Source organism: Saccoglossus kowalevskii, chromosome 1 (assembly GCF_978046115.1).
Source record: "Saccoglossus kowalevskii chromosome 1, keSacKowa6.1, whole genome shotgun sequence".
NCBI lineage: Eukaryota > Metazoa > Hemichordata > Enteropneusta > Harrimaniidae > Saccoglossus > Saccoglossus kowalevskii.
Genome location: NC_140641.1, coordinates 42,074,836 through 42,090,478, shown reverse-complemented (window position 1 = coordinate 42,090,478; position 15,643 = coordinate 42,074,836). Strand labels below are relative to the sequence as shown.

The 15,643-nt window shown below is 36.4% G+C and overlaps 2 protein-coding genes across 2 annotated transcripts; both read right to left on the bottom strand.

Moving 5' to 3' along the window:
- Positions 1 to 1,360: 1,360 nt before the first annotated feature.
- Positions 1,361 to 6,837, bottom strand: LOC100372509 (uncharacterized). The gene is made up of 3 exons (XM_002732102.4): positions 6,661 to 6,837; positions 3,990 to 4,890; positions 1,361 to 3,715 (listed from the first exon to the last, which is right to left on the bottom strand). Exons 2-3 carry the CDS (start codon positions 4,840 to 4,842, stop codon positions 3,309 to 3,311), a joined length of 1,260 nt encoding a protein of 419 aa, XP_002732148.1. The 5' UTR covers positions 4,843 to 4,890; positions 6,661 to 6,837; the 3' UTR covers positions 1,361 to 3,308.
- A 4,675-nt stretch (positions 6,838 to 11,512) lies between these two features.
- Positions 11,513 to 13,342, bottom strand: LOC144345897 (uncharacterized). The gene is made up of 2 exons (XM_078006988.2): positions 12,487 to 13,342; positions 11,513 to 11,991 (listed from the first exon to the last, which is right to left on the bottom strand). The coding sequence occupies exons 1-2, from the start codon at positions 13,313 to 13,315 to the stop codon at positions 11,582 to 11,584; spliced, it is 1,239 nt and encodes a 412-aa protein (XP_077863114.1). The 5' UTR covers positions 13,316 to 13,342; the 3' UTR covers positions 11,513 to 11,581.
- Between the last annotated feature and the right edge of the window lie 2,301 nt (positions 13,343 to 15,643).

The following is a 15,643-nucleotide window of genomic DNA, read 5'->3' as shown; positions in this document are numbered from 1 at the left end:
AGTAGGTGCATGGGTTAAACAGGGTACCAAGTAAAGTAGGAAGGTAGATACATGGGATAAACAGGGTACCAAGTAAAGTAGGAAAGTAGACACATGGGATAAACAGGGTACCGGGTAGAATAGGAAAGTAGATACATGGGTTAAACAGGGTACCAAGTAAAGTAGGAAAGTAGACACATAGGATAAACAGGGTACCGGGTAGAATAGGAAAATAGTACATGGGATAAACGGGGTACCAAGTAGAGCAGGAAAGTACATAACGGGATAAACAGGGTACCAAGTAGAGAAGGAAAATAGAAACATGGGATAAACAGGGTACCAGGTAGAATACGAATGTGAATACATGGAATAAAGAGGGTACTAAGTAGAGCAGAACATTTGATACATGGAATAAACAGGGTAGCGAGTAGAGTAGAAAAAATACATGAGATACATAAACAGAATACTAATCAGAAAAAAGAAAAGTGGATATATAGAGTGAACAGGATACCAAGAAGAGCAGGAAAGTGGATACATGGGATAAACAGGGTATGAATAACCCCCACACCCCATGATCACGGAAAAACTATTATATTGGTAATACCACAATGACTTTTCACAGTGTTCTTCTTATTATTTCTTACAAATGAACCTCCCTTAAATAAGGCTTCAATTACGCTCACTCATAACATAAGTTGAAATATTGATGTTGATCAAGCTATCTATTTTATATACGGCTTTACGGTGCTTTCACTTACATCCAGGGTTATACAACGATTCCTATACAATATCTGTGTATAGCACGCCTAAATTCCAGCGTGTTATCATCGCAGTGCATCTTGATTTAGCGATTTAGTTGTATTATAGTTCAGTTTTTACTCTCGTTTTCGCTGCCACCCATTGACTGTCCATGTAGAAATCAAAATATGAAGATAACACTAATATATACCTACACAACTAACATGGTAAGACATCTGGTGTATTATACACAGTACATTATCATGGACTGTGATACATAAAGGCGATGATTGTATTGTCGTGATTATAGATAGAACAAGAGAACTGGTGATGGTTGTAGAACCATAACTGCCTCAGCTCAAAGACTGTTATGTAATACAAGGGAATGTAAAGGGAAATGTATTGTAGTGTTACCTCTGTGTAATTTACAATATATCCGCATTAACCTTCACTATTAAGGACAATATGGGAGTAGAAGCAAGGCTACGCAAATTTGCGAAGTAGTAGTTAGTTAGAATTACCAGACATTGTGGGATATAAAGAAGTGGCATATTAACCCAACAAACATACTCGCACATATCCATACATGTCTTATTGTGTGGGGGAAAGCTGTCATGTACACATTCATAATAACTGGAAATGGTTTCACAAAAGAAAACAAGTGTTATTGCTGTAAATAATTATGAACAACAAAAACTGAAATTTAGAAAAACTATGAACAAAAAATAATGAAAGTCTGTGATTTTCTGCACAGTTTCCAGAAAATTATTAACCGAACCATAACATTTATAAAAAGTACAGTGCTGAGATTCACTTCGAGTATATCAGAAATATAATCTTACAATTGCAATTGCATAGTTTGGTGACATAATTCAAATTTTGTATAGTTCAATATGCATACAACCACCCATGTACTAGTACATGTTGACAATAAACCCCTCTTTCACATTGTGCAAATACAAACAAGACATTAAACCTTCCTGACAGTAACATGTAAGCGTTGTATTAACCCGAATGAAAAGTCTTGAGTCACGGCGAATACTTCTATCGAGTCGCCCATTTAAAAACCGCTTCAACTAGCCAAGGCCAATCAATAATGTGCGGGGTCATTAATTAAATAATATTAATTTTATTAACACTTACACATTCCCCGGAGGGATTGGCAATGGCTCTAAATATTTAAGAAAGAATAAAAGGTTAAAAAAATTAAATAAATAATATAAAATAAAAGCATACAAAAAAACTAAGCTAATACATTACTGTAACAGAGAAAGAAAATATTAAGACTAAATTATTATACAATAAAAAGATAGAAAAAATGCAAAACTTAACTGTGAACGAAAATTGTCACTGGGGTTGCTGTCTTATTTCAAAACACTTCTTTAGGCAACTTGCTACAGGGAGTGTTAGACCACTGTTGTATAGCAAGGCTATGAATTGTGTCTTTGGTGACAAATTTTGGTTTTTGCCATTTCAAATAAGACATTTCTATCGGGGGTACAACTTTTGCATGACATCATTAGGTGATATTCATCTTCTACTTGATTCTGATCACAAAGTAAATGTCCTTTGACAGCATTACTTGAATTAATTTCCATTGCACAAAAAGCAGCAAATACTCTTACTGAAGCACAGAATTGGCATGATTTTTCCCGGCCATTCACGCAAACTGCAAATCAAGACTTTTACTGCATCCATAGTTGTTGACAGCCGCTATGATGAATGTATTGTGACATACGTCGACCTCTGGAATCTGACCTTACATTCATGCAACATTTACTGCCCATTCATACCCGTTCAATTTCTTTTCATTATTTCATCCAGATTCCATGGTATTTAATATTTAAAACCAACCTTCATTTCACAGTCACTCAAGTTTTCACTTTTCTAAAATTATCTTACTGATCAAAAGACTTTTCACTCTCATCATGCAATCTCCCATAGTACTTCCGCAGACACAGCGGCGATCGCCAATATATCTACAAATAACCTCGCTCTCAGGAGCTGAGGAATAAATGGTTTATTCACAATCATATAAACAATAGCAGTATAGCTTCTTTATTACTAGTTAAATCAGAACGACTGTCCCTCTCGAACGATGAGGGAATTCAGTCCAACGTTTACGTATCTATTGTGTCATACCATACACGTATCACACTATCTTTGTACATTATCTGAACGCTCTGTTACAAGCTGACGTCAGCAAACCTATATTTAGTGAGTTCATTTGACGTGATGAGGCATGGTTCACGGCACAAATGCCGACTAACCTTTCATAACACCTTGATGAGTGATCTTTTGAATGAGAAATAGAATAAGAGTATATATATGCTTGCAGGAGTACAAACATGAATTTACTAACACCCCATTTTAAATTATGAATTTAATAACACCCCAAAATTGTATAATCAAATTATAACAGTAATGACAAAATCAATCCTATTGGGACGCATGTTCTGGACTAACCAGTTCAGTAGAATTGCTATTAATTCAGTCATTTAAATGCTTTGTACGTAAAATATTGCTTCAAAAAAGCCGTTGTACCTACACATGTGTCATGGTTGATGAATACACTAGACACACCACACCTCTTACTTAAACAGATAAACACCATTGAAAGTAATGTAGTTGTACTTGTTGCCATAGATTCCAAAATCTTCAGAAGGTCCCAGGAGTAACCACACCAAGTCACCCTTCTTTAACGGAAGCATGACACTTTGGGACTGCATCACCTTGCGGCTACTTGCATCCGCTGTCATCGCTACTACTGGGTCCTGATTTAACATCAACACAACCCCGATTAACTTGTCGTCATAGGATCGTACAGTATAGGAGAAGTAGTAGATTCCAGGCAACGTGCAGTTGAAGTATCCAGCTCGTCTATCCATCTGTTTGCCCTTGTTCGTCTGTACCTTTTGGAAATTGATAACCTGAGATACGTTGTTTATCCCCATCATAGGACTTGTTCGGATTGCACAGAAAGCGGATTTCCTTGAAGCTGTAATATAGTTTTATGGAAAGACGCATTGTGGATAACTTATATTTAAATACAAAATGTTATTTGTCGTCAAATAAAAGCGTTGTCTTGGCGGCAAATATGATATAACATGCTCTATTGGTTTTATCGAAATGAAACAAAAACAACTTTAAAAATACTCAAAATATTCACATTGTCGTTTTAATTTTTATTGTGTCACTTAAATTTGACGTGAATGATGATTCATATTTATAAGTGGATGACGTGCCTGACGTCATGATTGTCATTAACTCACCTCTGAGTAAATCACTAAATACTTCTCTCAGCTGCACTGCCACTTCTTCCACCTCATCGGCTCTTGCTAACCTTGGCTCGCGGAGTGATCTTGAGTGTCTGAAAGGGAATAGTCCCGAAGGCCTGGGTCTATGTAGCTTAGACTGGGCAGGACTTTCCTCTTCTGTTTCTTGTGTTGTAGTAGGGACTTCTGTTTCCGCAAGGGATGTCGATTCGTGATCTCCCAGTACCTCTACTTCTCTTGTTATCAACTGAGCAAATGCTCTGCTTAGAGCGTTGATTGAGTCAGGTGAAAGCTCAACACTATTCTCTTCACCAGTCTCATCATCTATTGCATTGTCGTCTCTATTTCTATCGCGACCTGCAGCATGAGATCTTATGCTGAAGCCGTCCGTTATCTGTCTTATCTCATCCCGATCAAGATTATTAACCCATCCCCCATCCGTAAAACCTCTCTCTGCTGTACCAGAATCTGGTCCACTTCCATCACATCGGCAACCTTCTCGTACACTTTCATGTAATTCGGTAATAAGCTGTTCGGTTCTCTGATCGCTGTCGAGGATTCTGGGTATAACTTCAGTCGCTTCTTGTAGTTGGTCGATCTGTGCTGACTGGATGCGGAGAGTGTGCTGTATGTCATCATTGCGGGTGTCACTACTCAGTGTATCTTCAAGATTTGTGACACGCTGAGAAAGTTCAATCACCATATCGATCAGTTGGTCGTTAGTTAGTCGCGGGATGGGGGCTTCTGTTGGTCGAGATCCAAGTCTTAAAAGACGCGGGTCAATGCTGTGTGCAAAAACAGCTACCGTCAGGAGAAAACAGGCACGCGTGCTTAGCCACGAGAAAGCCATCTTGGTTTTCCTGACAATGCAGACAGATCAGTTTTCACCTTTCACAACCTGCAAGAAACAACCCTGAGTTGAAATACGCTGTAATAGGTTATCACATTATCAAAATGACAATGAGTACTGAATTCCTGAAGAGTAAATAGAATAAAATGTTCATAAATTACTTAATTGCAAGATCAAGTTCTTGTGAAATGCTTTCAATCTCACAACATTTATAAATACGTCTTTTGAGGCCGATGCCATTGTAAGTGCGGACGACAAAGTTGATAACACAAATTGTTTGCTGTTTGTTAAATGTTATTGCTTTGTCTACAAAGAAGTTATGCACCTAAAGTTTGGAAATGACTGCTTTAGCGTCCACATTGGGGATGACACCAAACTTATGCTTCGACCACAGTCCCCCAAGAACTGTGCTTCTATGCATTAGTTGTGTTTTATCATTTTATTGAAAAGTTTCGATTCTTCTTAAAAATAATCACAGACCAATTGAACAACAACAAAAGATCCAAAACAAAGTTTAGCCTTGAATTCACCACATTTGTTAACTAGTAAAACGCTTTTCGAGGCCCCAAGTAAAGATAAACTTACTATTTGCGTAAAGCAAAGCATAATCTCAGCATGTTACTTAACCATAGAAGTTATATTGGATGATAAACTTAGTGTGTAGTTAAACGTCCAATCATTCTTAACTGTGTTGAATTTAATTGAATATCTCGAATACCACACAGAAATACTCTTTGAATGCTAACTAACATATGGGATGCAATCATGTATATTACATGGAAGGTTCATCCTACTCTAACAATAATGAGTATGGTATGTTTAAATATATCTTATGGATATGCAGTAAAACTTTAAATAAATATTTCAGTGTTGCGTTCTTATGGTCACCTTTCTCACTCAGCGTGACAACTGTGACAAGTGGTAAACATAAGTGTCCAATTTCGGAGAGTTGTCATGCGTGTTTAAGGTCCAGGGACACTGAAATCCAATAATGATGAAAGAGATGTCCTGTCATCAACATACGGACACAGTTACACTAAAAGCCTGGAACTGAATATCGCAAAGTGTATTTTCTTTTAGAATTTCGAGTTTTCAAACCAGGTTCCTGTTATTTAGCAAAAATGTTTACCAGAATTTAAATCCCTTGATGCTAAATACGGAAAAAGGGACAACAGGGAAAAAGAATGAAACGTACAAATCATAAACATGTGCGAGCGTATAATAAATTCTGACATTTTGAATTATGTCACAACTGCATTTATTTTCTGGAAATTGGCTTTGATATATTGTTTACTGCAAATTTGGCTGAAGCTGAAGACACATTCATCGACGATGCTCCAAATGCCAGCATATACGAGTAATTGCATGTCATATTAATATTTCATTGTGTAAATGGGTTCCAGACACAAATATAATTGCATAAATATGTCTGTTTTACACACGTTTTTCACGTGCATTGTTGTACACAATCTTTGAAACAGCAAAGGGTGCCTATGTGTTGACGCATTACTACAACCTTTGTTGTGGTCTGATAAAATATCCATGCCTCACATTTGAAAATAAATGCATGGAAGTATGTGTAATTCGTCTTGGAGAGAAAAAAAAACTGACAGAGAAATGTCGAGACAATGCATCGAAATTTTATATTCCAATTCCAATGGCAGTTGCATCTTTGAAACAAAGTTCATTTGAGTAGAACACTTGAATGTAAAACGTGCACATTTAAGGAAAACATTTAAAAAGAAATACGTACAGTTGATACTCTTTAAAATAAACACATGATAATAGGGAAACTAAAATATGTTGAACTATATTTACCTTTCTTGTAAGTAGGTGCGAGTTCTCTGATTCCCTGATTTGTAGTGTGATGTCTTATTAATCTTGTAATTCCGTGGGGTTCAGTTTTATACACTGGTTTGTCAACAATGTATTACAGGACGCCCAATGCTCCTAGGTCTAACCGCACATACGTCATGACCACGCCAGGAGTCTGCCAATACTGTCTAGTACATGGAGGTCAGTTAGGTCGAATACGTCTTCGGAACATTTGATATTGCGGGCCAAGGAATGTGTTGTCATCATATTTCAAGATATACATCACTATGGTGTGGATATAATGTTACGTAATTCACATGAGTCATCCATCATAGTATCAGAAAACAAATTCCCTGGAAAAATTATTCTTAATTTTTCAGTTTTCTTTTTTCAACATATATTAAACATCTTCAACTCAGTATGAATCATGTAACAAGAAATCATCCAAATTATAAGAAGTTTCTCTTCTGAATCCTGAACATAGTCCCTGATAGCATAATGACTATTTGCTCCCAGTTTTGCACGAACGCCTACAGGCACGTTTGCCAGCCGAGCATTCATCCAATGATTTGTTTTATTTGAAAACAGTTATTGAGTTATTGATATACGTGCCATTCAGTGGGAGTGAGGTGTTCGATTACAATGTCGAACTTAACATGGAATTATAATACTTTATTTAATGCAATACGCCCTCAGTGTATCGCCCAATCACACATGTTTGAGTACATATATATATACTCAAATATATATAAACTGTTTAAATCACTTTATTCTATGTATAAAAATATTAAGGCTGCTGTGAAAAACCCAAAGGGAGTTACTGAATTTTTCCATATTAATGTTGGGCTGCAGCAGGGTTCTGTTATATCACTTTTACTGTTTTGCTTTTACATAAATGACCTTAAGATTGCCCTCCAACAAGGACGGGAATCAGTTGTGTATATAAATACTTTAAAACTTTTTTATTTGTTATATGCGGATGATTTGGTGTTGTTCAGCAGCACACCTGTTGGATTACAAAGATTACTTAATAACTTAGTGGACTATTGTCTAAATGGAGACTGAATATTAATCTGAAAAAATAAAAAATAATTGTTTTCCGAAAAGGGGGTTGTCTGAAAAAATATGAAAAATGGTTTCTGAGGGGTAAAGAAATTGAAATTGGAGCGAGCTAGAAAAGCACTATTTTGTTTGGAAAAAACCATTATGGGGTTGGGGGGACTGCAGCCTAATCTTCCATGCAAAGTATTTGACTGTAAAATATTGCCAATTTTGTTATACGGTAGTTGTGTGTGGGGAATGCGGGGTGTAATAGCTGACATAGAAAAAGTACAAAATAAGTTTTGTAAATTTCTATTGAGAGTTAGTTTCAACGCTTCCAATGCTGCAGTAAGGGGTGAATTAGGAAGACACTCAGTTAGAGTTTATGTTAATATTGAAATGGTCAGATTTTGGCTGAAACTGATTCAAGAGGGCGGCTAAACTATTTTAAAGGAATGTTATAATTATCTATACCATAGAGCAGAAGGGGGTCTAAGTGTTGGGCTTTAGATATAAAAAATATTTTATGTACATCTGGTTATGGACATGTATGGTATGAACAAAGAATTGATAATAGCGAGATGTTCTTCAGTGAATTTAAAAGAAGATGTTTTGATATATCTAAACAGAATTGGTGTGCAGAAATTAATAAAAATGTAAAGCTTCAAACATATTGCATGTTTAAACAAGATTTAATATATGAAAGATATCTTGCTGCTATTTCGTTGGCTATTCCTATCTATACATGTGCTATAACTAGACTTAGAATTTCCTGTTATCCCCTTGAAATTGAAAATGGTAGAACATTGGGTATTCCACGTGACCAAAGATTATGTCCATTTGGTTGCAGGGTCACAGAGGACGAATGTCATTTTACTATGGTTTGTCCAAAATATGAAGCACTTAGACAAAAATTCTTACCAAAATATTATTTTTCACCACCAACCAAGATGAAATTCATTGCATTGCTACAGAGTACTAACTCGTTTATTTTACTAAGTTTGGGTAAATATTTGTTTAAGAGTTTTCATTACAGAGAAACTGAAATGGAAGTATGATTTGAAGTATATGTATCTTGTAATTTTAAAGCGACCGTGTGTAATTTAAGTTTTGAAATGTAACAGTACTTTAGGCCGGTGGCCATATAGTGCGGAATAAAGAAATAATAATAATAATATATATATATATATATATATATATATATATATATATATATATATATATATATATATATATATATATATCAGTTCTTTTTATTTAGATCATGGCAATTTTTTGGTCAGAGCGCCCTCTAGTTTTGTGGAGAATCATGTTCATTTGGAATGCTCTGATTGGATGGAAGTTCAAGCCTAGCAAGGTGTGATAGAATTGGCCTGTTATGTTCAGATTCAAATAAGCATGAACCACTAATTTGACAGGGAAGTGATACTTATAATGCAGCAAGCTGTTCTAATTGCTGTTGTGGTAGAGTTTTTCTATTTTCCTGTCAAATGCATTTATTGGTCCACTGAAAAATGAAAATAATGTTCCCTGTAACTTAGACTCTTATTGATCAAGGCATTTTAAAAATCATGGGTGTTAACTCCCCTCAAGTTATGACCCGTTGTCCCCTACAGAATAATGGTTGCATCTAATATTAAAATAAAGATGGCGGAGTATAGCGTTGATTCATCTCGTTCTACTCTGGATTACTTGGAGTCAATAAAGATCCTAGAAAGTTAGTATTTATATGCCTGTGTGTTTTTTGTTTGTTTGTTTTTTCACTGTCTTTGACTTTCCCAGTATGTTTGTTGCTGTTGACAACAATTCAGTCCTCTGCCAGGCTTCAGTCAATGTTTTTCTTCACTACCTACCCAACTCCTCGTCGGGCACTATGTAGCTGGTGTGGTATATTTATCACAGACAGTAGGGCAATTGTCACATTTAGTGCTCCAAGAAAATATTCTCTGTCCATGTGTATTTATATAAATAGATGCAGTTTCTTTGGCTTGAATAACGATCACTGGCTTCGTACATACAGGTATACTGGTTTACCTGTTTCTAGTTGAAATATAGCCAATCTTATTAACCAAGACAGTTGGACATTTGCCACATGTCACAACACTCATTTCCAAGTGCCATAGCTTGAAACAAGTAGTCAAATCTGATATTGGCTGGAGCTTTAGTTTATATGGACATGGTAAATGGCAAACTAGATGGTCAGAAAGTAATAAAAATAATCACAGCTTTACTCCACCCACCCCACTATGAAGTAAAAGGCTGTTTATAAGGCCATGTATGATGGTTTCATTTTTCTTATGGAAAACAATTTTAATTAAAAACTTCTATGCTCCTGTACCCAACCGTGGGGGTTCATCACACTAAACAACAGGTGTCACTATTACTAAGATAAATGTACTTTTTTTTCATTAAAATTACTGATATATATATATATATATATATATATATATATATATATATATATATATATATATATATAGAGAGAGAGAGAGAGAGAGAGAGAGAGAGAGACAACTTATAAATGAGCAAAGTTGAATATGTCTCGAGTAATAAGCGTATCACACGACATGCTAGCATGCATTATATTGTAATTATACAATAAGTATAAAACGGCAAGATACCATGTGACGCTTTTTGTGACGTTCTGCATATTTTTAAAATATAAGAAATGTATCGTAGCATATAAAATTTTCGACTATGTCTTAGTAGCAGTTATGGACGCTGTAAAGACAGTATTGAACAGAATGTCACTGCCATAAAAATAGTTTGAGTAATTGTACTCGACTCGACAAGCGGGCACTGCTGATAAACTTTTATCACAGGAAATATATAAAACATAGGTCTACAAATAATAATTGCACAACAAGATATCGGTTACACAAATTGGTATCGCTTGCACAGTCGCATAATACTTGAGTCTTTTTTTAAAAAAAGAAGTCGCTTGTGGACAGAACTATAGAACTATCACAATGACAATAGCACGAACAGATAGTAGTTGGTTAGTTTTGGTGTATACTGACAATCAATTCAAAATAGCTGGTTATAAGTTTGTAACACCCTTCAACCCATGGTATAATGCTACTCTTTTGTTTTGGAAATATTGGTATTTCTGTCTGTAATTAATCTTTTTTTTATATTAGAATTATTCAACAGTATGTAGTCGTTTTTGTTCACTTTGAATTGTTCATTTTTTCAGAAAAAAATCAAATATTATGCACAAAATTACACTTTATCGTCTGTTTTCATAGAGTACAGAGATACATATTTCGTCATTAGAAATCCCTGAAAGCTGCTTTCATATTTCTAGACATCGTCCTTCAGGACACAGAAACCATTTGATGTTACGGAACAAAATATTGACATGTACTACTAATATTTTATATTTCTTTGCTTACTTATTGTTTTATTTGTTATTGATGTTTGGTACTTGTTGTTGTTGTTGTATGTTTATTGACCACAGATAATATAATTCAATGCATTACTTCGTGCCAAATAAAATATACTATACTATTAAGATATATTCTCCACATATGAGACAAAAGTAAAATAGTCAAAATAAGCTATTTTAACCCTCTTGTGTACGTTAATGTTCTCCTTTTAACATGAAGCAGAGGCGGCGGCACGACATTTTGCATGGGGGAGATCAGCAAGCGGTCGCGCATTTTATTTTGGGGGCGGCGGGCGCTTCACCACCCAACCACCCCGGTGCCGCCACCACTGTTGAGCGTCACATATGCAAAAAAAATAAAAAAAATAAATACATTATTTTTTCATTTGAGTGGCGTTCTACCGTCAAACATTACTCGTACAATAGTTAAAATGTGTTTCTATTTTTACCAACTTTACTTTATTTAGGATCATAAATGTACTGCTTTGTAGCAATTTAAGAGCGATGCAACAACATACCGTTAAAGGTGTTGTAGTTAAAGTCGTTGCCGTAGATGGCAAAATTGTCAGACGGGCCGAGGAGCAACCATATTTGATCGCCGTGATTTAGTGCAAGAACCACGCTTTGTGTCTGCATCACTTTGCGATCGCTGGAGTCTGTTATCATGGCAACAACGCGTTCGTCATTCTGCATCAACAATACACCGATACCCTTTCCTTCATAGCTTCGAATTGTGAACGAGAAGTAGTAAATACCGGGAACGGTACACGTGAAAAGTCCAGTGTTTGTATCGAAGCTTTCGCCATAATTCATCTTAGCATCACTGAACACGATATTCTGTGGACCTCTGTTGCTTCCCAGCAAAGTCTCGGATCGGAATGCAGAAAAATAAACACGGGTGTTGTCTGAAATGAAATAAAACGTCCATTTAGTGGCGGGAAGATTATGAAAATAACATAATTGCGGAAATATGTTAAAGTGCATAATGCGTGTTGGTTCTCGTAAGTTTTGTATAGGTTTGGTTCATTTGACTTTTTAGAAGTTTTCAGCTCATCCTTTTCGCTGTTCGCGGCCGAACCTTAAGAAAGCTAAATAAAATAAATATTGGGTCACTGTACAAATTACGAAGAACATTGACGGTTGCGCGTTAATTGTCTGACAACAAATATCTCAATGTCTAAGAGCACACTGAAATAGGCGTGCACATGCGTGACAATTCCATTCACTAAAACATGGTCACGTGATGGGAGATTAACTATATAGCGTGGTATCGTTAGCCGTTTATCTTATCTTGGCAACTAGAATATTTTACAGATGTATAGAATCTATGATAATATAATAACAGTAAATCACATATTGTTGCCTGGGTACTAGTGAGTTTATTTTATTACAATACTCACCGAGTAATAGTTTCGTGAAAGCTTCCTCTATTTGATCGGTAAAATCGCCATCTTGTATATTTCTTGGACGTTGTGAGTAAGCCGATCCAACCGATCTTTGGTGTCGACGAGGAATATAAGGCAAATGTCCCAAATATTGACGTGTTGGACGAGAGTCGCCGTCGCTAGAGGGCGCTGGTTGGATAGTGGTGGTATAGAGATCATCTATTGAGCCCCGTTGCCTCGCATATCCACTCCCCTGTTTCGTTAGTGTCTTAACGAACTCTTTGCTCAAGACTCTAGCATCATGTAACTGACTTGCATCATTACTAACATTGTGTCTGTTTCGTTGACGGGGTGCGGCGTTGTTCATAGCACGCATCAGAGCTACTACGGCTCCATGGTTCAGAGTATTTACCCAGTCTTCGGTTGTTTCAATGTCCGGTACCATTTTACCTTTTATGGCAGACGTTTGAGTGCAAATGCATTCCGTGCGAGCTTTCTCTTCCAACGCATCGACCCTCTTTTCTGTTCGACCATTGTCAACAATAATTTGAGGTAAAGACTCAGCAATAGACTGCAACTGTTTTATTTGTACGGACTGATGGGCAATCGTAGACTGTAGGTAGTCATTGTGTTGTAAGGCATTTGTAAGACGTTCTTCAATAACGGCGATTTTTTCCGACATGACTAATAGCCCTTTATACCATTCTGAAATTTGCTCCACGGTTTCCAGATTTCTTGGAAGCGCAGTGGAGCGCCCTCTTTTACGGTTGTGGGCTGTGTGATCCTCAACGGCCATGACACAAACGGCAATAACTATGTTCAGTACGACGGTGGAACAAACCATTGTACCTCAGAACGTGTAAAATAGTATTCTCTGGAAAAAAAACATTCATTTATTAGGATTGTAGAATTTTATAATTGTATAATTGCTACACCGATTGATAAATTGGCGTTGATGTTCGTTTGATCAACAATCGAGTGCGTCAATTTAGTGTTGCTCCGTCAACTGTGCGCATGGGCACGTGAGTTGAGTCGGTTGCGGGTAGAAACCCGGAATAGAGAGATCGAGAAGACAAGTTCACCGTGCGGTAACAATAACTCAACTGTTTATTCGCTTCACTCGATTACATGCAAGTTACAATGAAACAACAAACAAACTACTAATAGTAACACCGGGATGTGATAGGTTGAAATAACTGTGGGTGTGGCAACAGCAGTGGGTGTCTAATTAGGTCAGACTAACAGTCTCCACATCAACCGTGGGGGCACATGTCTGGTGAAGGTAGGACGAATGAGTGATCTGCAAAACAAACAACTTTTTTCCATTGAATTTTAAATATACCCCCCCCCCTTCGGCTTAGTCGGAACTTTCAAAACAACAAGGTCTTCAAAACCCATTCCTGTTATCTTGTCCTTGGTCCGATGAGCAGTTTTCAGTGTTTTAAAAAGTAACCCATTTTGGGGGGTTTTGCGCAGTTGTGAACTGAAATGTACCCCTTTCTCCGCAAAATCCAGAACGCAGATGCATACCCCTCGCCCAGCCATGTGAACCCGGGTTCCATCACTCACCACTTTGCTCCTTCACAAACATCATAAGGCAGAGCGGCGTTCACCTTCACGGTATCAGCGGTGTAGCAATTGCATTTATCGCAATCGACTACAGTAATTGTCACCTTATTATTGTCGTAATCGATGGTTTAACGTGATCGTCATATTATCATTTAGATATTCACCGTAATTTCGTACTACCGTGAACATAATCGTATCGTCTAATACAATAGTCATATTACTATGTACGTAATCTTGTTGTCTGCCGTAATTGTTCACAAGAATGGAGCCGCTATTATAAATATAATTGCGTCGTATTGTTCCCCAATAGGCACGTTGTCATTGACATATTCGAGCGGTATGTCGTAAAAGTATTATCATTGACGTAATCGAATCGTCTACCGTAATTACAACGGTATAGTGGATACGTTCGATTCATCTATTGTATAGCCACGTTACGAAGGACGTATTCGAGGCATCTACCATAATAGTCATGTTATCATTGACGTAATCGAATCGTCTACCGTAATTACAACGGTATAGTGGATACGTTCGATTTATCTATTGTATAGCCACGTTACGAAGGACGTATTCGAGGCATCTACCATAATAATCATGTTATCATTGACGTGTTCGAGTCGTCTACTGTAATGACCACATTAATATTGAAATGTTCGTTTTGTTTTTAGTATGAACGCATCTACAATAATTGTCACGTTATTATGAATCTAATTATTAGTCTATACCGTAATAGTTAAGTTATCGTTGACGTATTCTTGTTTTTTACCGTAATGTCTACGTTGTTATGGATATGCTCGATTCGTCTACCGTAACGACCACGTTATTATTTATATATTTGAGTCGTGTACCGAGGCACGTTATTATGGACGTATTCGTTTTTCATTGTCTTATTATCATATACATAATTGAGTCGTGTACCATAATGATCATAATATCATAATAATCAGGTTATATATAGCAATGGAATTGAAACGTCCATAATTAATGGCTAATAAATACGATGTAATCTACCTAAAATGTAATTAAGGAATAAAATTATGCCAAATGTTGACTGAACAGAGAAGAGTTTTCCTACCTGCTAACAAAGTCGCAGTGACGTATCTTGTGGAGTTTTGACTGGTGACAACGAAGGCTCAATAATAATAATATTTATCCTAAGACTGAATGATTTAGAAGCAACATATGTTGTTTTTTAAACTGCTAAATTTATAATCTGGTTTATACTAATATGGCAGCGAGAAAACTGTGCTATTTGTATTTTGTAAATGAAACCAGTCCATGCACATTGTACATGGTAACAAAATTCAACAACAGTGAACGGCATTTCATTCTAATCCTGCAATAACGCGATAACAAATACTACAACGATTTGAGTATTTGAGTATTGAGTATTTTTTACGAAATCCAACAAATCTCTAGTTTGTTTTATTTACAAGCTATTTTCAAACTTGCTCTAGTTTAAATGTTTGAAATCAATCTTAATTTCACCACAGGCGAGTGTCAGATACGTTAAGTTGTTTAATTATTGGGTGTTTATGTAACAGTAATTCATGGGGAATATGTTTACATTAAGTCTACGAGACCTTGCGATTCGGGTGATAAT